This window comes from Myodes glareolus, chromosome 17 (assembly GCF_982192425.1).
Source record: "Myodes glareolus chromosome 17, mMyoGla1.1, whole genome shotgun sequence".
Lineage (NCBI taxonomy): Eukaryota > Metazoa > Chordata > Mammalia > Rodentia > Cricetidae > Myodes > Myodes glareolus.
The window spans coordinates 61,482,025-61,507,359 of NC_142042.1; the positions used below are offsets into that span (position 1 = coordinate 61,482,025).

Here is a 25,335-nt window from a genome sequence, read left to right on the forward strand (position 1 = left end):
AGTCTAAAATGTATATGTACCCAAAACATATGCATTTATATGTAGCATCCCAGAAAGCAGTTCCGAAAACATCAGAATGTGGCTGTGAACATATATCTGTAGTCTGGGAAAAGCCCTGGATTTGATCTCCCGGAGCACATGAACACGCATAAACTCCAAAGTGGAGGCAGGAAGATGGTACGTTAGAGGTCACTGTCAGAAGGTTAGCAGGAATGGTGGCATAGTCATCCATCCTAGTACCTGGGAGGCGGAGGAAGACCCAGGGTTAACTGCCAACCTGGGCAGCACAGTGAGGTTTCGTCTCAGATTAACAAATAACAGAATGTGAGCAGTGGTTGTTTCTAACCAGGAGAATTTTGGGAGATGTTCTCTTTATTTCTCTTAATGCTTCTTTTTAAACTTGATTTATTCACTTACATACTTCCTTATCTATCTATTTGGTAGTCTTGCTAGGTAGTCCAGGGTGGTCCCGAACTCATGATCCTCTTGCTGCAAACTCCCAAGTCCTGGGAATCCAAACCTGGACCCCAATGCCTGAGTTTTCATTTTTATAGTCTTCAACTTTTCCTAATTGGGTGTTACTTGAAATTTTTATTTTATTTTATTAAAGAATTTACTTATTCAAGCCAAGCAATGGCGGTGTACACTTTTAATCCCAGCACTCGGAAGACACAGGCAGTTCCAGGATAGCCAGGACTGTTACACAGGGAAGCCCAGTCTCAAAAAACAAAAACAAAGCCAGGCAGTGGTAGCGCACGCCTTTAACCCCAGCACTCGGGAGGCAGAGGCAGGTGGATCTCTGTGAGTTCGAGGTCAGCCTGGGCTACAAGAGCTAATTCTAGGACAGGCTCCAAAGCCACAGAGAAACCCTGTCTCAAAAAAAAAAAAAAACCCAAAAGACAAAAAACAAAAACAAGTAAACAAACAAACAAAAGTATTGGGTCCAGGAATTGAAGAGATGACTCGGTGGCTAAGAGTACAGGCTGCTCTTCCAGAGGACCTAGGTTCAATTCCCATCACCTACATGGCAGCTCCCAACTGTGTGTAACTCCACTTGCAGAGGATCTGACACCCTCACTCAGATAAATGTATACATAAAAATTAATAAATAAGGCCGGGTGGTGGTGATGCATGCCTTTAATCCCAGCACTCAGTCAGGAGTCAGAGGCAGGTGGATCTTAGTGAGTTTGAGGCCAGTTTGGTCTACAGAGTGAGTTCTAGGACAGCCAGATTGGCTACACAGAGAAAAAAAAAAGATGGCCTGTTAGATTGACTTCTGCAATACCAAATATGTCTGAGCATCCTGACCAGGGAATCCCATAGAAACAGGAAGATGGGGATAGGGGGTGGAGAGATGGATCAGTGGTTAAGAGTACTGACTACTCTTTCGGAGGTCCTGAGTTCAATTCCCAGCAGCCTCATGGTGGTTCATAACCATCTGTAATGAGATCTGGCACCCTCTTCTGGTTTATAGGCATACATGCAGACCCAACACAGTATACATCATAAATTTTTTAAAAAATGTAAGAAAGAGGGGGCTGGAGAAATGGCTCAGTGGTTAAGAGCACTGACTGCTCTTCCAGAGGACCCGGGTTCAATTCTCAGCACCCACATGGCAGTTCACAACTGTCTGAAGATCCAGTTCCAGGGGATCTGACACCTTCATACCAATGCACATGAAATAAAAATAAATCATAAAAAATTTTTTTAAAAATGTAAGAAAGAAACAGGAAGACAGAAGACATCCTCACCAACAGTTTGACTGGATGCAAAGAAATCCTCAGTGAGCAGAGAATCTTTATCCGAGCTGACTGTGACTGCACAGTGGCAGGGTCACGGTGCCAACATACAACAGTTACTGAGGGCGAAACTGGGAGAGCCTTGGTTTTGTTTGGTTTTGCTGAGCCAGGATCTTACCATGGAGCTCCAACTGGCCTGAAAGTCACAGACCACCTGTCTCTGCCAAGTGCCGGGATTAAAAGTCGTAGTCTACCATCCGTGTTGAGTTTTGGTCTTAGGAGGGAATTGGGCCCAGAATGGGTCAGAAGAGGAGGACTGAAAAAGAAAGCATACATCTGGTCCAGATGTAGTGGTGTATTGCTTTAATCCCAGCACTCAGGAGGCAGGGGCAGGCAGAGCACTGTGAATTCGAGGCCAGCCTGGTCTACAGAGTAGTGAGTCTCAGAACAGTTAGGGCTACATAGTGAGACCCTATCTCAAAGAAGACAAAACAAAAGAAACTTTTTTTTTGAAAGATTTATTTATTTATTTATTATGTATACAACATTCTACCTCCATGTATGCCCACACACCAGAAGAGGTCGCCAGATCTCATTACAGATGACTGTGAGCCACCATGTGGTTGCTGGGAATTGAACTCAGGATCTCTGGGAGAGCAGCCAGTGTGCAGGGCACTTAACCACTGAGCCGTCTCTCCAGCCCCAGTAAATGTTCTTAAACTTTACCAATCACGAGCTTAAGTCTTGAATCTGGGGTTTTTTGGGAGGGGGTTGGTTTTTTTTGAGACAAGGTATCTCTGTGTAACAGTCCGGACTGTCCCGGAACTCACTTTGTAGACCAGGCTGGCCTCGAATTCAGAGTGCTGGGATTAAAGGCATCTTCCACTATACCAGACTGAACCTGGAAATTTTTTGAGCAATGCCTGGTTGTGAGTTACGAGAATCTGTATCTGTACACCTGTGTCAGTAAGGAGAGTTGTCCATGTTCCCCCTTAGATAACCGTGTTCACTTTCCTCTCCTTGTACAGGGCCAGCTCAGCTCTGATCACGGGAAAGGAAAGTGTCCACGGCGGCACACTTGACAAAAAAGCATGTCACTCTCTTCATGAGTGACGAGGTCTGATGAGTGAGCAGCCTTCCCCATCTACCCAGCTACTGTCTTCACCACCGACGACAATCAAGGTGTCGCCAGACTATACAGAAGGAAGCTAACTTTCTCACCTGTTTTCTAGTGTCGTGATTCCTATTTGCCCAAAAGGTCACTGTATGTTATCCACTGCACATAACCAGCCTTTATCTGGTATCCTATCACAACCCAGTTGTGAGTCACATGACACTGAATCTGGGAGAAGATTGTGGCTTCACTTTTTCTTAGCAATTAAGGGGACACTGATTACAAAAAGAAGTCATATTAGGCAAGGTAGAAGTTGTACGGTCTCCAGTGTGATTCATGCCTTTTCAGCCCTGTGAACACTTGCTTGGCTCATACTTCCTTTTGCGGGCACAACCTGGAGGGAAAAGGGCATGGTGCTCACTGCCCTCTCTTCTCATCCCTCCCTTTGCACGGGCATGGTGCTCACTGCCCTCCCTTCTCATCCCTCCCTTTGCACGGGCTTGGGTGCTCACTGCCCTCCCTTCTTTGCACATGAAGAGTCTGGTTTACATCCACTCACTTTAGTGCCTGGTTTATTTAACATGATTAATATCCCTCCTGTCAATGAGCTATTAGTCGCTGCAGTGGCTGCCCTTGAGCAGACCCTTTCTTGGGTCTCCAGGACATGGAAAAAGCAACTGTAACAGCACTTCCTCCCACGGCCTCACGGTGGCCATGATGAAGGGATGGATCCCTAGGAACACAACAGCGCAGAAATCCCCCATCCTTGTCTCTGCTCTCCAGCCCTACTCTAATAAAATTGTAATGGGAGCACTGCCCCCCAAGCATCTGGAATATGTCCAGTTTACTCTGCACAGAACCAACCTTTGTTTGCAGCTTAGGTTTTTTGAGGTTTTGTCTTTTTGTTTTTGTTGTTGTTGATTTTTATTTTTTTCTTTTCTTTTTTTTCTGTTTTTGTTTTTTTTTTTTTTTTTGAAACAGGGTTTCTCTGTAGCTTTGGAACCTGTCCTGGAACTAGCTCTTGTCGACCAGGTTAGCCTCGAACTCAGAGATTGGCCTGCCTCTGCCTCCCAAGTGCTGGGATTAAAGGCCTGCACTACCACTGCCCGGCTCTTTTGATTTTTCAAGACAGGTTTTCTCTGCAGATTTGGTGCCTACGAAGGTTTAATTTTTAGGATTTATTTGATTGTATCTGTGTGAGGGGAATGTGTGTGAGTGCAGGTGTGCCAGCCATCAGTCATGGGTGCTGAGAACTGAAAGTTAGTCCTCTCCAAGAGCAGGATATGCTCTTAACCAGGGAACCACCTCCCTACTCTCTCTCTCTCTCTGTGTGTGTGTGTGTGTGTGTCTCCCTCCCCCTCCCTCTCTCTCTCTCTCTCTTTCTTTCTTTTGAGACAGAGTCTTTCTATTGTGTAGCCCTGGCTATCCTAGAACTCCCTATGTAGACCAGGCTGGCTTCAAACCCAGAGAACCTCCTGCTTCCTGAGTCCAAGGATAAAAGGGATATACCACCACTCTGGGCTATTGATTTTTTTCTTTTAAATTGCTTTATTTTAGGGACATTCTAGTATTTGCTTCTATTGTTTGAATATTGTATATAAAACCCAAAATCTTAAAAAACAAAGATTGTTACTAATTAGTTAATTTCTTCCTCTGCACATTCCTGCATCTGGGTAGTCTGAGAAACACATTTTAAACAATATATTTGTGGCCAGGTGGTGGTGCTGCACACCTTTAATTCCAGGATTTGGGAGACAGAGGCAGAGGGATCGCCCTGTTTGAGGTCAGCCTGGTCTATAGAGCAGGTTCCAGGACAGCCAGAGATACACAGAGAAACCCTGTCTCAAGAAACTAAAGTCAAAAACAAAACAAAAAGCAAAGAAAAGAGAACTGTATTGATGTGCCTGTGTGTGGATGCATGTTTGTGTAGGGGCAGTGGAGTCAGAAGAGGGATCAGAGTCCCCAAGCAGGAGTTAGGTTAGAGCTGGGTGTGAGCTGTGAGCAGCCCAGCATAGGTGCGGAGAGCTGGGTGTGAGCTGTGAGCGGCCCAGCATAGGTGCGGAGAGCTGGGTGTGAGCTGTGAGCGGCCCAGCATAGGTGCGGAGAGCTGGGTGTGAGCTGTGAGCGGCCCAGCATAGGTGCGGAGAGCTGGGTGTGAGCTGTGAGCGGCCCAGCATAGGTGCGGAGAGCTGGGTGTGAGCTGTGAGCGGCCCAGCATAGGTGCGGAGAGCTGGGTGTGAGCTGTGAGCGGCCCAGCATAGGTGCGGAGAGCTGGGTGTGAGCTGTGAGCGGCCCAGCATAGGTGCGGAGAGCTGGGTGTGAGCTGTGAGCGGCCCAGCATAGGTGCGGAGAGCTGGGTGTGAGCTGTGAGCGGCCCAGCATAGGTGCGGAGAGCTGGGTGTGAGCTCTGAGCGGCCCAGCATAGGTGCGGAGAGCTGGGTGTGAGCTGTGAGCGGCCCAGCATAGGTGCGGAGAAGTGAATGCTGCTCTGAAACAGCAGCAAGTGCTCTTAAGGCCTGAGCCACCCAGTCAGCCCCCGATTTAACACGCATTTTCAAAACGCCATAATTAGCCGGGCGTGGGGGTGCATGCCTTTAAGCACAGCACTTGAATCTTAGTGAATTCCAGGTCAACCTGATCTACATAGTGAGGTCCAGGCCAGGGCTATGTGGTACGACCACATCTTAAAAACAACAATAACAACAACAAAAACTATTAAATATCTTATTCACATAAAGATAAAGTAAATTTTATTTCAACCAAAATTTATTTATTTATTTATTTATTTATTTATTTTTGAGACAGGATTTCTCTATGTAACAGTCCTGACTGTCCTGGAACTCACTGTGTAGACCAGGCTGACCTCAAACTCAGAGATTTGCCTGCCTCTGCCTCCTGAGTGCTGGGATTAAAGGTGTGCACCACTACCATTTGGCTAAGAAGAAATTTGGTTTTCTTTTTGTTGTTGTTGTTGTTTTGTTTGTTTGTTTTTTCTTTTTTTTTTTTTTGGCTTTGGTTTTAGTTTTGGTTTCTTGAGACAGGGTTTCTCTGTGAAACAGTCCTGGCTGTCTTGGAACTCACTCTGTAGACCAGGCTGGTCTTGAACTCACAGAGATCCAACTACCTTGCTTCCCAAGTGCTGGGGCCACCACCCGGCCCCAACCAAGTTTTAAAGATATTTTATAACATTGTTAATTATTATTAAACAATATTTTATAGTGAGATTAATTTTCCTTTTAAAATTTAAATAACAAAGGAAGGGGAAAAGTAATTATCCTTTGCTGTTGTTCCCCACTATCCTGAGGCCAACTGCGAGTACTGTGTTTTCTTTTTTCCATTACGGGGCGGGGGGGGGAGTGTGATATGCATTTGTGTGTGTGTGTGTGTGTGTGTCTGAAGTTTTCCATAGGTTCACAAGGTCTTCCTTGGTCTCCCGAAGCCACCAAGCCTGTCCATATTTACATAGGCTGCAGAGATCTGAGCCCTTCTCCTCATGCTCACAAAGGAAGCGCTTTCTCACTGAGCTATCCCCCCACCCCCCAGTTCTCCTTTTGATCTTCGAAAAACCCTTATTCCCGCCACTGGAGAGACTGAGAGGAAGAGCATAAATTCAAGGCTAGCCTGGGCAATCTGGTGAGACCCTGTCTCAAAACAAGAAAGAACAAGAGAGCTGAGGCTGAAACTGGGTGTTTAAGCCCTTGAGCATGGCACACAAGGCCCCTGGGTTCAGTTCCCAAAACTGAAAAACTAAAAATGAAAAATGAGTAAATTGGGCCAGGCATGCTGAAACACAGCCGTCCCCCAGCGCTCAGGAAGCAGGGACAGAAGAATCTGGAGTGCAAGGCCAATCTGAGCTACGCAGCGAGACCCTCATCTGAGAAAGGGGGATAAACAGCAGCCACAACAACAAACCATGAGAGGAGGACATGGGATCGATGCGTGACATGTGCTCAGTGCTAGGGTCGATGTGTAGCATAGCGTGTGCTCAGTGCTAGGGTCTATGCGTGGCGTGTGCTCAGTGCCAGAGTGTTTGCCCAACATGTACAAGGTCCTAACTTCTGCTCCCGGCACTGAGAGGGGCAGGTGCAGCAGAGGGGGAGAGAAATAAGGAGTGAAATGTCACTCTTTCTAATGCGCTTCCTTTCGACATTCAATACAAGATGTAGATAGGTGGATAAATGAAATAATAAGCCGGGCAGTGTTGGCGCACACCTTTAACCCAGCACTCAGAGGGCAGAGGCAGGTGGATCTCTGTGAGTTCTTGGCCAGCCTGGACTACAAGAGCTAGTTCCAGGACAGCCAGGACTACACAGAGAAACCCTGTCTCAGGAACAGAAGAAAAGAAAAGAAAAAGTTTCTCAACAAATATGGCCGCGCACATTGGTGACCCCAGCACTTGAGAGGTGGAAACAGAGAAACCAGAATTAAAGGCCAGCACTAATCTATCCCAGATTCCAGTGGAGGTCTTGGGTCTCTCATGCTGTCACTTATTCAGCATGAGTTTGAGCTGCCTGGGGCAATCAATGACAGGCACACGTAACACGTGGACCTTGCCTTCTGATGGAGAAGCACCAGCAGGAACTTTATTACACACACCGCAAAGGAGAAACACCAGCTTTAGCTATCTCTGAGGGGTCTGTGTAGGGGAGCAGGAGTCTGAAGCGAGCTGTTGATACTTTCTGCAAACACTGTCAACACCTGTACTCTAGCCCAAATGAAACCTTGCCATCCCTCTGAAGCAGGGGGAGGCGTTGCCATTCCCAGGGGGCCTGAGGCACCCAGCTGTGTTCCTGTCAACAATATGCATTCACTCCAGAGACTTTGTCAGCTCCCCCTTCTTATGTTTGTGACCACAACAGTCAAGATCAGAAGATCAGAAGATTACTTCAAGTTCCAGGCTTACCTCCTACCTGGGTTACTTAGTGAGATCCTGTCTCAAAAAAAAAAAGAAAAAAAAGAAAGAAAGAAAGAAAGAAAGAAAGAAAGAAAGAAAGAAAGAAAGAAAAAGCTGTGCAGTGGCGGCGCACGCCTTTCATCCTCAGGAGGCAGCAGGTGCATCTCTGTGAGTTTGCAACCTACCTGGTCTACAAAGGGAATTCCAGGACAGGTAGGCCAACACAGAGAAACCCTGTCTCAAAGATAGATAGATAGATAGATAGATAGATAGATAGATAGATAGATAGATAGACAGATAGATAGACAGACAGACAGACACTAAGCTGGAGAGATGCTCCCTGGTTAAGAGGACAAGTTCTGGCTGCTCCTGCAGAGGACCGGGGTTCAGTTCCTGCCACCTCTAACTTCAGCTCCAGAGGATCCACACCCTCTTCGGGCCTCCATAGACACCCTAAACCATCGTCCACTTACGTACCTACAGGGGGAATACTCTAAAGCATAAAATAAATTAATCTTTAAAATAATAAAAATAAACTTAAAATAAAAAACTTTCAACCAGGCACAGATTACACACCGATGGTATTTGGGAACTCACGCAGGAGGATCAAGAATCAAAGGTTAGGGTGAACACGGGGAGTTGGTGTCTAGCCTAGGACACATGAAGAGGGGGCTGGATTTCTCCTTGTCAGAAGAACTTTGTTAGGCTTGGTGCACAAGCTTGACTTAGACGGAAGGCAAAGAGTAAGAAGGGAGTAGAAATGACAGGCAGGAGGCAGCCACCAGAACAGCTGGGAGAAATCCTTACACTCCAGGGTCTCCTGAGAGCCTTTCCCACAGGAAGCAGTTCACCACATCTATCAGGGAGGACCCTCCTCTGACAGCCCATTCTTTGGTGTCATTGTCATAGAGGGTGGAGTGGCCGCTGTTGTGTTATCATGGATGATCAGACCTGGGTAATCACAACAGTTACATCGTCATCCACAGAAAAGATTGGTAAAGGTAGAAGTTGGGATGTTAATCATTCCTCCAGCGTCGCAGCTCCCTCGCACTTCACCCACTGCTGTGGGGACACTCACACTGTCTAGTCTAGACACTGGATAAAATCTGCTTCCTTGTGAAGTTTGGGAGCATTTCAGGGCAAAGACCATGTCTTACTCATTTGTTCATTTCTATGTCATGACTGGTACCCGGGACCTACGAGTACTTAATTCTGCTACTAAGCTCAAAGAATATGGTGACCACAGAGTGAACTGGTGGTTTTAATCTCTTCAAAACACACAAAACATAGCAAACGCACACATCTGCTCCTGGAGTTGGTGTGGAGCAGGTACTCTCAGGGGAAGTCCTGCCGACGACCAGCAGCAACCTGATCTCACCTAGGAACCTCTGGGGACCAGGAAACCGCTCAGTGGCAAAGGTTGTTAAGCCTAAAGACCTATGCTCGAACCCCGCTATGCACATGTTGGAAGGAGAGAAGCAATTCCCACGACCTCTACCACAGGCATATGTACACAAAAATAAGTAAATGTAAAAATAAGTAAATAAATAGCAGTAAATCTCCAGACGTATAGCATGGCATGAGCCTACACAGCCGCACACTCACACAAGCAAACAAACAAAGTGAAAAGAAATGCAAACCTCCAGATTTACAGAACTGAGATGGGAGGCCAGGTGTGGTGGTGCATGCCTTTAATCCCAGCACTCGGGAGGCAGAAGCAGGTGGATCTCTGTGAGTTCAAGTCAACACAGTCAGCAAGTTTCAGGACAGCTAGGACTATGCAGAGATATCCTGTCTCAGGGGGGAAAAAAAGGAAAAGGAAAAGAAAAGACAAGGCAAAAAGCTTTAGCTGTGAGGTGGCAGGCTGCAAATCCGTGTTAACAAGCTTTCCCGGTGGCTCCAATGCTCAGCAACGCTTGAGAGCCAGTGTTGTAGAGGAATGCTCACGGGGTCTGGGTTCTCTTTCTGCTGTAGCCCAGCAGCTTTCTCACCAACCACAGCAGAATCCCTAAATCTCTCAAAATTCATTCTCCACTGAGTATAACAAGGAGTTTGGACGGATGCCTAAGGGCCCTGCTGGTCTAAAGTCTATGAAATACCAGAGGCAAAATGAGAGCGAATAATTGTTCCACTGATGCGATCCATTCACTTAATCCACAAGTATTCATAAACGGTGTTCTGTGCATGCAATCAGTTCATGATAGAAAATTACTTTTTAATAATAATAATAACAACAATAAAACCCTGCAAGTCTGGAGAGGTGACTCCGTGGTTAAGAGCACTGGCTGTTCTTCCAGAGGACTTGGAGTTCAATTCCCAGCAACCACATAGCCGCTCACAACTGTCTGTAACTCCTGTTTGAGGGAATTCTACACCCTCACACAGACATAAATGGAAGCAAAACACCAGTGTACATAAAATACAAACAAATTATATATACATATGTGTACATATACATATATATTATACACACATATGTATAACACACACATATAAACCTGCAATATTTCTGAAGACAAATTGACCAGCTCTCTGTCCACAAGACCTTCATCCGGCATCTATTGGATCAGAAAACTGTGAGAATGGCCCAGAGGATTCCAAATAGCTGTTCCTCAGTGACTTTTTTTTTTCCAAAGATTTATTTATTCTGTATAGTGTTCTGTCTGCATGTATGCCTGCAGGCCGGAAGAGGGCACCAGATCTCATTACAGATGACTATGAGCCACCATGTGGTTGCTGGGACTTGAACTCAGAACCTGTGGAAGAGCAGCCAGTGCTCTTAACCAATGAGCCATCTCTCCTGCCCCCCTCAGTGACTTTTATTTGTGAACACTTTTGTGCTTGCTGAAGGGGCTTCAGGACTGAGTCAGAAGACAAGTGCAGTGTGTAATATTAAATGTGACTACTATCAAAATAGAATGCTTGTACTTCCATTACATCATCTCACTAAAGTTATTAGCGTTTCTTTTTGTTGCTTTTGTTCTGTCTCTCGTTTTTGTTATGAGCCTTTCTAGAAAGTATAGATGGATTAATTCCGTCCAATCCATCTCCTTGACTGTTATGATCTTAACTCCCTTCTTTATTGAACTTCCTTGTACTCCTACCAGGCAAACTCAGGGCCCTGAGTAGGTTTCTATAGGAGCATTCTAAAACAGTGAGTTTAGATATTGAAGAAAAGACAAACAAAAATTCACCACACTGGAACACTTTTGATCTGACGTTCACGAGTCACTGCTTTGTGAGGACGGGAGATGGCGCCGTACCGCAGGGGAATATCTCGGGCTTGGAGGGCTTTGGGCCAGGTGCAGGGCGAGAACAGGGCTTGGGAGCGAGAAGGGCAAAACCTAAACAAAGTTTTAGTTTGAGAAGAAACTACCCGGAGGAGGTCATACAACTCAGTCACCTTTTCTTCTTTCTTCCCTTTTCCTGTCCCTTCTCACATATCAGTCCCTTTGCACTTACTTCAAATCAACGCAGCTAGAAAGCAACGTGCTCACAGTAATGCCGAAGACCCAAACAAAAAGTCAAGCCGGCGGAGGGCAGTTCTCCTAGAAACCAGCCTTTGTTCATCTGGGGGAATCGGAACTCCAGGTGAGGCTGCTTGCTCGGGGAGTCGAAGTGTTGACTAGGAGCTAAGATTTCTTTTGTGAAGCAATGTTCAATCGTATAGGCAAAGTCCCCAAATGCCCAGCACCTACTGTTGTCCAGAAGGAATCCCACGTTTTAAAAATTGAAATTTCATAGAGAAGCCAGGAGGTGGCGCCAGGCGAGACGCACTTCCTGCCGGGGACGCTAAATCTCAGTCGCAGATGCTCCTGGGGAGCTTTGGCCGGACCGAGTCATTCTATCCCAAGCTCTTTTTTCCTACCTTGTGAAATATGCATCCGTTCTCCCTCCCCCACCCCACCTCCTATTAACTTCCCTGTTTCCAAAGAAGTGTTAACTTACATTTTACATCTTTTATTCTTCCTAGATGGGTTGGATGGAGCTTTGGAGGTACGTCAAGACGGAAACTTTTCTGTAGGGGTTGAAGGATTCGTAAAGCGGTAGAAGTATAAAAAAAGAATTATATTCAAAACAAAAGAAAACATAACCTTGCTCTGAAGTTCAGTCACGGGACAGAAAAGCGCTCGAAGCTCCTGACTCCGCAAGAGTGATGACCCAGCACATGCATTATTCTGTTCGCTTGGCTTTTATCCTGTGCCCTTGTTTGGCTTCTGCTCCCTTTGTTTTGGCTATTTATTGCTACTTGTTGGGAGCCAGGAGGGCAGAAAGACCTCAGTAGGTGCATGCCCTAGGCTAGTGAGTGAAGGGTACGGAGGAGAGAGATTTCACCACCTAGCTTCAAACTATCTGCGTTTTTTTACACTCACTAATGAGGGACTTAGGATGTACATTCCGATCAGGATTTCTAGTCCCGTGGGGGAGCGCGCAACAGCGCACATTCCTGAGACGCCACGCAGCCTCGGTGCTCCACTGGCTAACTCCACGGTGGCAGGTTTCATTCGTCCCATTGGGCCTACCGCGACCCTTTGTTGAGTGGGCGGGAAGCCCCTGGACCCTCACCCCGCTGGTCACATGGCCTCTCTGGCCCCTCCCCTCTCTTTCTCTGGAGTCCGCCTTTTTCTCATGGTGACAGTAATTGTTTCCCCAGTCACCCATCGCCCCTCCTGCCCAGGCCTCTCTGCTAGGGGTCAGTGTCCTCTCCAGTGACAAAAGGCGCCCTAGATCTGGGCTCCCCGGGGAGGGAGGTGGCTGGGTCTGGTAGTTAGAATGCTGTCTCTCCCTGGTGCTGTGACAACCCCTCCCCCGCTGTGCACACAAATGGGCTTTATACGGCAAACAAAACTGCACCCCCACCCCAGACTACACAGGCACGTGGACCTAAGCCTCACCAAGGGGGTGGGGGGTGGCGTCAGGCACTAGAGAAAGACAACACGGAAGACTAAATTCTCCTCGCCCCACTTCTTGATCTCCACAATCCAGACCTTAAACTTTGACTTCCCAGTCCCCACCTGCGTCCTGAGCCCCCAACTTCAGTTCTCCTATCTCCTAAGTATGAATCCTTTCTGGTTGGAAACAGGTTCCCCACCAGCTGTCCCACACCACCCAGGGGTGTGCTCCTCAGGCAGGCGAATGAGAACACAGTGTCCTGGGAGAGAGAGGTGCGAAACCCCCCTTCTCTGCCTGAGAGTTCCTGGGGACACCCATCTCGGCGGCAGTGCAAATGGCAAAGGAAGAGATCATTCCAGCTGGGTTCCTGAGTCAAGGCCAGGACGCTGGGCTCCGCAGGACCATCCTGCTCGCCTAATCCGCTATTTAAGGAGTTGCTCGCCTGCAGCCCAGGCGCCACCCCCCTCCTCACGTACACCGGTTCAGAGCCACCTTAAAAGCGGGAGGCAACTGTGAAGTTGCTGGCCAGTAAGTGGTGTAGAGACTACGGAGGACATACAGAGAGAGCAGAGCAGAGAGGGAGAAAAAGAGGGAGATAGATAGATAGAGAGAGAGAGAGAGAGAGAGAGAGAGAGAGAGAGAGGAAATTGATTTATCCTGGGATCCAGAAGTTCGCTCTAACCTGAGGAAAATCAAATCCCTGGAAGCCCGCAGAGACAAGAGGAAAAGATACAGACGCCAGAAATTCCTCTCTCTCTCCCTCAGCACCTAAATCTCCTTGCTCCCAAATTCCTGGTCCCCTGTGTACCCTTGTGGAGATAATATGTTCTTCGTTCTCCTGTTAAAGGTGACTTGGATCCTGGCTGCAGACGGGGGTAGGTACGACTGTGCTAATGTCCACGCCATGTGTACTTAAGTGGGGGAGGAGAGGTGTAAAAGGACACTTAGGGGCCGGGGACAAAAGGCACGATGGTTGGGGAGCGTAGTGTAAGAGTATGGAGGAGATCCCTCTCATTCTTTAACTTTTCCTCTCTAGCCCACCTATTACTGCTATTGCTGTGGCAGGAGAGAACTAGCCGGGGCCAGTGTGTGAATGCTCACATGTGTGGGAACCTCTCTGTGCCAGGCAGCTACAGCTAGCTCTCTGAAGCTCTTTCCCTACTGCCCTAGTCTCAGGCAGCCCTCCTGCCCTCTTTGTTCATGCACTCTGCTGGTTAGGGAGAGCAGGGCTGGGAACACACACACACACACACACACACACACGGGGGTCTGATTCCCCGCTGATCAGATGCTAATTCCACCACCTGCCAAGGTGCACAGAGAAATTTATCAATTGGTCCATTTCCCTGAAAGCAACACAATGATTGAGTTAGTCACTAGCCCTTTACAGTGTACTTTCAGGAGTGGGAGAGAGAGGGAAAGACTCTTGAGAAACGGTGTTCCTAGAGTCCAGGGATGCCTCGGGGATTCCCACACAGTTTTTGTTGTTGTTGTTGTTGTTGTTGTTGCTTGTTTGTTCTGTTTTTGAGACAAGTTCTCATGCAGCCAGACGTGTAGCTGAGTTAGTCTCGCTTCTACCTCCAGTCTGCAGCACTACGCCTGGCCGCTACACCCGGCTTTTGCGCTTCCCACGCCTCATTCAGTATCCAGCACATAGTAGGTGAGGGAATAAGGTCTGCTGGAAGAGCTAAGAGGGAAGAGTATCTAGAAAGCAAGAGGAGGCAGGAAGCAGATGAGACCAAGGGAACCAAATGAAAACGGAGAGCTAAAAAAATCCCTTCTGAGAAGAAACAGGGGAAGAGGAGAAACAGGTATTAGAATCAGCCCAGAGCATTTAACAGGAAGAGCAGGACACCTTCACTAAACCAAGAATTCTAGCTGTTGTAGTATCCCACGGAGACAGAGAATGAGAGAAAGCCTCCAACCCCACCTGAGCTTATGGGGGGGGGGGGGAGACCGGTATTTTTGTTTTTGTGTTGTTTTCAAGACAGGGTTTCTCTGTGTAGACCTGACTGTCCTGGAACTCACTCGGTAGACCAGGCTGGCCTGGAATTCCCAGAGATCCACCTGTCTCTGCTTCCAAGGGGTTGGGATTAAAGGCATGCACGCACCTTGAGCTATTTTGTAGAGGCCCTTGAGCTGAGGAATGGGCCAGCTGGACAGACCAAGGGTGAGAGCCAAAGCATCTTACAAGTTTGAGCGGTTGAAAGGATAATAGAAACGTTGGGCATTGTACCACAGGCTTGTGATCCTAGCACTCAGGGGGCTGCTGCAGGGTTGCCACAAGTTTGAGGTCAGCCTGAACCACATAATGAATACTGGGCCAGTATGGACCACATAGCAAAACCTAGCCTCAAACAAACAAAATAAATAAAGAACTAATAAAGATAAAAAGGAATTTAGGATTTTTTTCCAGTTTCTAGATTTAAATAGTACAGGCCCATCTACAATTAGACTCCCTTTCCTCCTCAAAGCAGGTTAGCCATGGGGGGTAGTTAGATCCACAGACCCCCCCAGCTACTTGGCTAGAGGCAGAACTGCATGAGAGCCCGACATGTGACCAGCCTGGCAGCTCTCCTCTCTACACACAATGCTTCACTTTCATCCTGTCCTTGCCAGCCTGACTGCCTTTGCCCACCCACCACCCTCAACCTAGAATAGAGCCTACCCTGACTCCTGCTCTCTGCCATCTGAGAGTGCAGGAGCTGAGGGGCACACAGTGGGCAACTCCCCTGTAGAGTCAGACCAGAAAGGAAGAATTAAAATTTTCATCGAAAGTTCTGCGCCTTTGCTCATGCAGTGGCGCCTCCAGGCAAAGGACTGCGAACCCTCCTGTCGTCAGCAAGCGCCGCGTGCTTTTGTTCTCTATCCTTCCCAGCCCTCTGCCCACACCCTTACCCTACTCCACCCCGATCTTCTAAGAGTTACACTAACTTGGCTCCAGCTGGAGAAAAGTTAAGGGCTGGGCCGCCTGCACATTTGGATCCAGGTTAATTTTAGTCTCCCGGCTTTATCTCTTTCCATTGCTCCTCCCTCTTCACTCATTAACCACGGGCGCAGCCTGGCCGGTTATTTTAAACAGGACCCCCGACCTTTCCACCAAGGTGTTCAGTTTCATGACTTCACTTGGGAACTGCTGGAGTGGGGGTGGGAGGAAGAGACAGCAGAAGAGGAGGGGCGCGGGAGGGAGAGGAGAGTGGAGGCCAGGACACTGCTCCAGGCTGTGCTGGCCGCAGCCCAAATCACTCTCTTACAGGTCACCACTGGACGTACGAAGGTGAGAGCAGAACTCCCAGTGGCCTGGCACTCCTTTCGCCCTGGGACACCCCCCCCCCCACCTGACACGAAGACTTCAGGGGAGGAAGAGCTTTCCTTGAGCGTCACACGCTAGCCCCTCTTCTTCTGCACTGCACACAGACACACGCCCTGGGTTTATACATGTGGCTGCTAGACCCTGCACTAAGCATTAAAAAAAAAAAAAAAAAAAAAAAATCCCATGTCTGCTGATTCAGCAGAAAAGCGCACGAGTCCACTGCAAATCTGTGTGGAAATGAAGCAGCCGAAATGAAGAAGCGTGGGTGGGGAGAGGCACAATGCGCTCAGCGGCCATTCTTCTGGCTCTTCCTCCCCAACACTCCTACCCCCAACCCGTCCTGAAACCCGACAGAGCCTGGGGTCAGGAGGAAGAGGCTGGCAGGATACTGTGACACTAGTGACAGAGGAACTCAATCCCTTTGAACTTCTGATTAATGACCTAGCTGGAGTCAAAGCAAGGTCCATGTGAGAGCAAGGAGTGAATGATAGAAAGGATATCTGAACCCCAAGACTACTTGATAGGGAGCCCCAGAGATACTTTGTCTGTTTAGGGTCAGTGATTCCCTCTGATTCTGCTTCTCTGGGTGTTTGAGCTTTTTGTCTATTTCCCCTCATTCAGCTTCATTGTTCTCAAACTACAGGTGAGTGAAAGTTAACCCGCGCGCGTGCGCACACAGACACACACACACACACACAGACACACACACACACACACTAATTAGGGTAGTTGGAGAATCATTCCTGCCTCTAGGGTGGCGAGGGGCGCTGCAGCCTAGAGGGCAGTGGGCACTCCCACCTCACCTTGCCCCACCCAACTGGGTGGCGAGAAATGGATTTCTACTTCCACTGTAATGTGTATGGGGGTGGGGGATTACTAAAGGAGGTTGGGGCTATGGGGCTGGACATGGACCCATGGTAACTTACCCCTCCCCCAGGCCCACATGGTCAGGACCACTGGCCAACTTCTTACCCCGAGTGTGGAGGCGATGCCCAGTCCCCCATCAACATTCAGACAGACAGTGTGCTATTTGATCCTGATCTGCCTGCTGTACAGCCCCATGGATATGACCAGCCTGGTACTGAGCCTTTGGATCTACACAATAATGGCCATACAGGTAAAAGACTCTACTCCAAGTAACTGCAGGTTCTAGCTCGGACCTTAAAAGAGCCAGAGGAAACAAACAACTAACACGCAAAATCTCAGAGTACTCCATTAATAAATGTGGGCAAATGAGGTTCAGAGCCGGGCGATGGTGGTGCAGGCCTTTAATCCCAGCACTTGGGAGGTAAAGGCAGAGGCAGGAGGATCTCTGAGTTCAAGGCCAGCCTGATCTACAGAGCAAGTTCCAGGACAGCCAAGACTACACAGAGAAACCCTGTCTCAAACAGATTCAGGCTCTTGCAGCTAAGGTGGGATTGAATGTCTACAGTCAGGTTCAATGTGTAGGTTAGTGTCATAGCACTGAGAGGCCACTGTGGTAGAAGAGCCACAGCCTAGGAGAGGAGCCAGGCAATTCTGGAAGGGAGAAGGAAGAGGAGAGCCAAGCGTCCCAGGTGGTGGCCAGTCGGGGTGGGAACTGCCCCCTTTCCTCCACCAATCCGACCTCTCTTTCCTCACAGTGCAGCTCTCCCTGCCCTCTACCATGTACCTGGGTGGACTGCCCCGAAAATACACAGCAGCCCAGCTCCACCTGCACTGGGGTCAGAAAGGATCCCAAGAGGGTTCCGAGCACCAGATCAACAGTGAAGCCACGGTGGCAGAGGTACCGACTAGGACACAGGATGCAGTTGATCTTGGAGAACGGATGGATGTGAACCCTTGAAAAGTTGTATTCAAGGGACAAGGCAAAGCTTTGGGGGCAGAGACTCAGACTGGGGGACTGCGGTGGTGACCAACGTCAAAGCCCTGGAAAGAACGAAGACATGTGAAGTAACTCATTCCTGTCTCCCTTCCCACAGCTCCACGTGGTCCATTATGACTCGGAGTCCTATGGCAGCCTGAGAGAGGCTGCTCAGAAGCCTCAGGGCCTGGCTGTCCTAGGCATCTTAATCGAGGTCAGTAACCTCTAACCCCTCTCAGGTCTCTGCTTACATCCCTCAGGCCTGTCCTGTTGCTGCACCCTTACTCCAAACACACACTTCTGCCGCACATCTACCCTACACTCCTCCACAGGTGGGCGAGACGGAGAACCCGGCTTATGGTCACATTCTGAGTCATCTGCATGAAATAAGGCATAAAGGTGAGCCCGAAAACCCATAGTAAGAAGTTAACTGCAGCCGGGCACTTGGTGGTGCACACTTTCAATCCCAGCGCTCCAGAGGGAGAGGGGGGCACATCTCTGTGAGTTCGAGGCCAGCCTGGTCTACAGGACAGCCAGGACTGTTTCACAGAGAAACCTTGTCAGGCAGTGGTAGCACATGCTTTAAATCCCAGCACTAAGGAGGTAGAGGCAGGCAGCTCTCTGTGAGTTCGAGGACAACCTGGTCTATGAGAGCTAGTTTCAGGACAGACAGGACTGTTACACAGAGAAACCCTGTCTCGAAAAAACAAAACAAAAACAAACAAACAAAAACCTCGTCTCAAAAAAACAAAACAATTCAATTGCAGAGAAACTTTGAAAACCTGACCTAAGAGGATTTTGGGAGGAACAGGGAGTTGAGTTGTGCACTCCGCCTAGAGGAACCCTATGTAGGAAGGTTGACACTTGCTCTGCCCTCCATAGATGAGATAACCTCAGTGCCTCCCTTCAGTGTGAGAGAGCTGTTCCCCCAACAGCTGGAGCACTTCTTCCGGTACAACGGCTCACTCACGACCCCACCCTGCTACCAGAGTGTGCTCTGGACAGTCTTCCACGGAAGGGCCCAGATTTCCATGGGACAGGTGAGTGCTGGAGAAGCTAAGAGCGGCTTATCTCAGACCCTTGCCCAGGCCCCGGAGTGACCTCTACTCCTGTTCCTCAGTTAGAAAAGCTTCAGGAGACGCTGTTCTCTACGGAAGAGGAGCCATCTGAGCCCCTCATACAGAACTACAGAGTCCCCCAGCCTCTCAACCAGCGGACCATCTTTGCTTCTTTCGTCCAAGGTGACTGGCAGGGCTCAGAAGAGATGGGAAACTGAGGAAATCAAGAGGCAAGGAATAGTCAAGCCCTGGGCAGGAAAAGGCCAAGGGTGGATTCTCACTTCCTTAGACTGGGAACCACTTCTAGCCATGGATGCCCAGAGGTCATTTTGCAGGTGTGGAAGCAGGGCTCCCAAACGGGAAGATGTTCTGAAACTCCTCTAACTCAAGTTTTCTTCCTCTACAGTGGGACCATTGTATACCACAGGTAAGATGGCCCTGTATGGAAATGTGAAGGGGGTGTGGATTCCAGCACCTGTTAGACTGGACTAACAACTTTGTCTCCCCCAGGAGAGATGCTGGGTCTAGGTATGGGAATCTTGGCTGGATGTCTCTGCCTTCTGCTGGCTGTTTATTTCATTGCTCAAAAAATTAGGTAAGATCCTACTTTCTATCCCTGAAGTAGTTTATTTTCTATAAAGAGTATTCTCAGAGACTGGGCAGCGGTGGTGCACACCTTTAATCCCAGCATTTCAGAGGCAGAGGCAGGCCGATCTCTGGGTTTGAAGCCAGCCTGGTCTACAGAATGAGTTCCAGGAAAGCCTAGAATACACAGAGAAACCCCATCTTGAAAAAACAAACCCAAGGAAAAAAAAAACAAAAAAACAAAAAATGCATTCTCAGCCAGGCATGGTGGTGTACACCTTTAATCCCAACACTTGGGAGGCAGAAGCAGGAAGTTCTCTGAGTTCAAGGCCAACCTGGTCTATGTAGAGTGAGACACAAGACAGCCAGAGCTACATAGAGAGACCCTCCTCAAAAAAAAATTCTCTGGGGATGCAGCTCAGCTGGTGGAGTGCTTGCCTAGCATGTACAGAGTCCTGGGTTTGATCCCTAGCACCACATAAACCTGGCATGCTGGCACACATTTGTAATCCTAATACTCAGGAGGTGGAGGAAGGAGAAAGTTTATGGTCATATTTAGATACTTATTGAGCTTTTTAAAAAAGTATTTCCTGCCCTACTCTAATCTTCACTTAGGACACTAGTCACTTCTATGAACCATTTCTTTCCCTTCCAGGAAGAAGAGGCTAGGAAACAGGAAGAGTGTGGTCTTCACCTCAGCACGGGCCACCACAGAGGCATAAACCCTGTCTCAAGATGCCGTGGACACCTTCCCTTCATACCCATCAGGGGTCTCTCTAAGGGGGTGTAGGGACTGGACTAGAAGTAGCAGGCAGGCACATGTCCTTCTAGATACCAACTCTGCACACATACACCAGAGAAGCAAGGACCCAGAGCTTCAAGGAAGAGCAGAGTCTCTGGCCTTCCAAAGCACGTAGGTCAGGAGATCCCTGCTTTAATGTGCAGCTATGAAGAAGCTGAGGATATGCCCTGATGTCCCTCACCTCACACGTTCACGGCCCCTCCCCTAGACACACCTAGATACATGTCTAGGAAAAAGCTGCTGCTGGGAGTTTAGTTATTTTTTTGTTCAATATATGTTTGAAAACTCAAGTTTCTGACTTTACTTCTGGGTTGTCTTTTGTGCCTTCCAAGGGTGGGAGAGTTCCTCTGTCCTCTGGGTGGGAGAGACAGGACACTGGGGGATTAACTCCTTTACCCTATTCCTGGACACGGGGGATCTACTTCTGGGAAAAGTCAACTCAGTTCCAACCGATGCCTCTGACGTCACACCAAAGCTGCCAACAGTGAACACTGCTTGTCAGGCTAGGTAGGAGGATGGGCGAAAGCCACCAAGGGCCAGAAATCTCGATCCATTATCCCCTCTCTTAAAAGCCAAGTTCCCCCCACAATTATAAAGTCCTTTTTATTAGTCAAAATCACAATCACCTTGATTAAAAGGATGGGACATCCCACCCTCAGCAGAAAAATGGTACAGTGGTAGAAACCCTCCCAGCCCTCCCACAGCCCAGTTAAAAACTAGAAAAATGTCTGCCCGCTTGGCCTGCGATGCCATGGTAGTCTGACTCCTCCAGGGGCACTGCCATGGAGTGGGCCAACTCCACAATACCCTCCACTTCACCTTGGGGAGAGGAGGGGTGCTGATGGTCACGGACGTTAAAACATGAGTTCCAGTGGTACCAGTTCCCAAACATGCACTTCCTTCCTTTTCCCCAGGGCCTGGGACCAAGGGGAAAATGGGATAGAAATGAGCCATGATCAGCAGTTTCAGGAGCAAAGACACAGCCCAAGGAGGTTAGGAGGTTCCCAATAGACCTCCTCACTCCCCCGACTTTTAAAAAAAAAAAAAGGCATTTCTGGGGTCTTTATCATACCAAAAATGGTTCTTTTCAGACCTGAGAAAAAGACCAAGATGTCCAGTCTGGGCAGTAGATATTGGAGACCTGAACTCATCTACCCTTGAGCCTCCAGTAACTTCACCACCAGGGCCACAGCTAACCTAGGTCCCTTTTCTTGGCAACCTGCACTGTCCAGAACTGGAGATGGAGAAATACAGGATGAGGAGATCGGGAGGGTACCCCAGGCCCAGGGGTCCCCCCCATGTTCCCTCAGTCCTCGGGTGGGATGCGCAGGGCAGAATACACCATCACCCGACTGTCCTCCTGCCGTCGGCCTGCAGAGGGGAAGCGGGGTGAGTCATGGGCAGGGGGAGAGCAGAGCACTGACACATGGGGAGACCTGGACAAGGGGCTCCCCAGGTGGTGGGGAGTAGTGCGGATTCAAACCCACCAGTCCCTGACGGGCTGCACCCAGGCTGCTCCTGAGAAAGCTTAAAGACTACAGGTCACAAATGGACAACGCCAAACCCGGAAGGTAGCGGGACACAGCAGCGAGGAGACGGAGGATGTGGGCAATGGACCCGGGCTGGGGCTGGGTTCAGTCATGGGCAGTGGACAGGCAGATGGGAGCTGTCAGGCGATCGGTCCAGGTAGTCAGTCCTTACACGAAAGGCTGCGCTGGACACTTCGGAGGGAGCCTCCAGCTGTGATGAACGCCCAGAGCCCCATGGAGACAGTGACTGCGTAGATGGGCAGCAGGCTGGCCTCATACCAGGGGTTCAGGAATGTCTGAGAACGAGGACAGAAAAGAGATTAGATCCTCCCTGCACCTAACCCCAACATTTTGTGCCTCTGACCGAACCTCCCCCAGACGTCCTGTAGCTAAGGGAGCTTTTGATTTTAGATTCCTCAAAGATTTCAGCTCCTCCTAGTCACCTCAGGTCATCAGCATTGGTCTGACTAAGCGTGTCAGACTCCTCCCCAGAGCTGGTGGCCTAACTGATGCTGAGGTGACAGAACCTTAGAGGCTCACCTTTCTGCCTCCACCCAAGGTAAGTTAACAATATGAAGTGAGAACACATAACCCAGCACACTCACTCTGAAATGTTTTCTCCCTGACTCAGGCCCCTAGCTCCAACTCACCAGTCCTGATGTCAGCAGGTGACTCCCGACTACCAGGCCCACGGCCCAGTACCGTCTCCTCTCACAGGCATCAAAGAATACAACTCCCCAAAAGGTATGGAGCAGGATAATGGCTGCTGTCAGAAAGGCTGCAAGGAGGGAGACGGGGAGGAGATGCGTCCCTGACCTTCTCCCAGCCTCCTGAGATGCTGAGCCAGAGGAGCCTCCCAGGGAAGGTCAGATCAGGGCTGGGGATGGACAGGGCATAAAGGTGAGGTTAGAGCCTTACCTGAAGTCAGGAAGTAATAGGGAGAGTCGCCATGGATCCCAACCACACCTGGCCCAAGGGCATCGGCCAAAATATTGATAACAGAGAAGACACCACTGATGATACCGAAGGACAGACCAGAAACTGGGGGGAGGGAGGCGCTCATCAACGTCCAAGGCTACCACAGCGCTATTACCAGCACCTCTCCCGTGCCCAGTGAGAACTCCACCGTACCTACTCTCCCTCCAGACTCCACACTGCCTCTCCTTGGATGTCAAGGATGAAGAGAAACACTTAGCACATTACCCTGAAGGGGAGGAGGGGGTGTTCAACTCCCTCCTCTGGTCCCTCTCCCTTGGCTCACCATAAGCCATCTGACGGATGGAGATGGGTGATCTTCCGTCCTCACTCAGTGATGCTAAGCCCTCATCTGCCTTCCTGGGATAAGAGAGAGGAATATAAGAGAGGGCAAGGATGTTCTTTTCCCTCCAAGACCCTCCCTTTAACGCCCCTTATTCCAACCACCACCCAAGGGCTGGCCCACTTTCCACAATGCACACCACTGTCCCCTCTCCCTTCCAGACCACCCCGGTCCTTACTTAAGGAGCTTGTAGTAGGCAAAGCGGAACACTTCCTGTAGAAGGACAGAAACAGCAGCACCAAAAATCAGGAGGCCATACTGGAGCCGGGCATCTGATCGGTCTGTCACATGGACCAAGATGAACCAGACCACAGAGGCCAAGAGCAGGGAGACCAGCCAGAAAAAGGCTCTGAGGAAACACAAGGACAATGAGAGGCAAGTATAGGGGCAGCCAGGAAAATCAAGGAGGGAACCAGCCAAGGCTGCAGCATGAAAAGTGGAAGTTAGACTTCCGGATGGTCAGGGAGACAGGTACCAGGTAGGATAAGTGTCTCCACCAACAGAATCATCTGTAGGAATCTGCAAGCAGCAGAAGGGGAAGAAATCTGGTTAGAGTCTTCAGTGAGATGAGAGTCAAAGTGTACGCCGACACGGGCGGACGGGCAGGGTATCCATTCCTGGGTCCTGGCTGGCCGAGGTCAGCACAGCCCCCTCACTACTCTCGGCCTTGGGCCTTCTCTGGCACTGCCGGGAAGACTACAGGAGGAATCTGTGAAATCCCTGGAAGGCGGAAGCCGACTGCGGAAAATCGCCTAGACCACGATTTGACCCTGTCCAACCTTTTCCTACTTCTGTTTCCCAACTCAGGCTCCCATGCTCGCCCCAGTTCCTCCAGCTCTTTCCGCATCATTTTCTCTACGCTTGGCCCCGTCTCCACCACTCGCTACTCACCCCGCGACCAGAATGATAACCCGAAGCGGGTCTCCAGCTACAGTGATCAGGAAAAGGGCGAACGCTGGGCCGAACGCGACGAAGGTGCATCCGAAAAACACAGCAGCCCCCATGACTGGGCAGCTGGGGGCGGGAGGGAGCCCCGGCCAAGGGAGGCAAAAGGGAGCAGCGCGCCGGGGGGAAGTCCGCGTGGGGCGGCGACGCAACCCCACGAGGGGCGCGGTGCAATGTCACCCCCGGACCCCGGGGAAGGGGAAGGGGGGGCACCGAAACCCCGGACGAAGGTCCGCCCGACCTCGTCTACGGAAGCCGAAGAGGGAACAACCCCCGGTCGCTGCCCCATGGCCACCTCCCATCTAATCCCCACCCCCGGAAGGCCAATGAATACTTGATGGGGAGGAACTGCAGAGGCGGGGTCGTGGCAGCATGGCCTTCTGGGAGTTGTAGTCTGTCAATCCTTTGAGCCCTCCACTTGGTGCTGGGAGTGGCTCCAGAAGAGTGGGTCGGGACTGGGCCCAATCAGGGCAAGGATTCCTGGGTTCGCTTGTGCCAGGTTTCTTTTCATTACTCTGTGGAGAAGGGTAATAACAATCATACCTATTTCTAGAAGAGCTTTGGCGGGGAAAGATCCTGTTTGAATCTAGAGATAAATATAAAAAAAGAGCCCAAGATAGGGATTGTAAGAAGATAGGGATGGGCATTGTTCTTACTTGAATTAGAGGAAATGACCCAGAGAAGCACACTAAGGGATCAAAGTCGGTCTTAGAAATTGGAGCTCTTTGAGCAGCCTCGTATGGGAATTAAATGGTATAATCTGTTTCAAATGAAGATTTCACCTATATTCTGTGACGACAGAGTCAGAGAAGCAAGAGGAGCCAGGAGAGAAATATTAGAAAAATGTTTAGAAAGAATCCAGGAGTCAAAAAGCACCGAGAACACAGAGACGGAGGGGAAATGACAGCCGACAGCCCCCACCCCCTACCCTGAGCCGCTTAGTTCCCTTGATGTCACACTTCCTCTATTTATATTTCAAAAAATAAACTTGAGTGGTGTCTTTTCCTCAAGCTGGGGGCGGGGGGTTGTACTAGAAAGAATCATCATTTGTATGCGTACAGATTTGTCCTTAGGGGGATACATGAGCAAAAGAATCCCACGATGGGATCGGGATCAGATCTGGAAAATTGTTTTTGAGAGTGTAATCAAAGCAACAGCAAACTACAGAAGTTGTTTGGCGAAAACCAGGCTTCCTGGAAGTGATTTTTTATTTAATACATGTATGCTACTCATACAGAGGATGTTTTACACTTCTTTTTCCCCCGTAAATTCCAGAAAGAAACTGAGAAACAGGTTTTTGTT

At 49.3% G+C, this 25,335-nt stretch overlaps 2 protein-coding genes across 2 annotated transcripts; one reads left to right on the plus strand and one right to left on the minus strand.

Moving 5' to 3' along the window:
• Positions 1-13,003: 13,003 nt before the first annotated feature.
• Positions 13,004-20,531, plus strand: Ca14 (carbonic anhydrase 14). The gene is made up of 11 exons (XM_048427870.3): positions 13,004-13,515; positions 15,897-15,917; positions 16,891-17,070; positions 17,576-17,718; positions 17,915-18,010; positions 18,129-18,195; positions 18,679-18,836; positions 18,917-19,037; positions 19,261-19,281; positions 19,365-19,449; positions 20,095-20,531. The coding sequence occupies exons 1-11, from the start codon at positions 13,464-13,466 to the stop codon at positions 20,159-20,161; spliced, it is 1,011 nt and encodes a 336-aa protein (XP_048283827.1). The 5' UTR covers positions 13,004-13,463; the 3' UTR covers positions 20,162-20,531.
• A 299-nt stretch (positions 20,532-20,830) lies between these two features.
• Aph1a (aph-1A gamma-secretase subunit) lies at positions 20,831-24,299 on the minus strand. Its single transcript, XM_048427871.3, has 7 exons — positions 23,980-24,299; positions 23,267-23,437; positions 23,032-23,105; positions 22,689-22,811; positions 22,421-22,548; positions 21,943-22,066; positions 20,831-21,612 (listed from the first exon to the last, which is right to left on the minus strand). Exons 1-7 carry the CDS (start codon positions 24,090-24,092, stop codon positions 21,548-21,550), a joined length of 798 nt encoding a protein of 265 aa, XP_048283828.1. The 5' UTR covers positions 24,093-24,299; the 3' UTR covers positions 20,831-21,547.
• Positions 24,300-25,335: the final 1,036 nt, after the last annotated feature.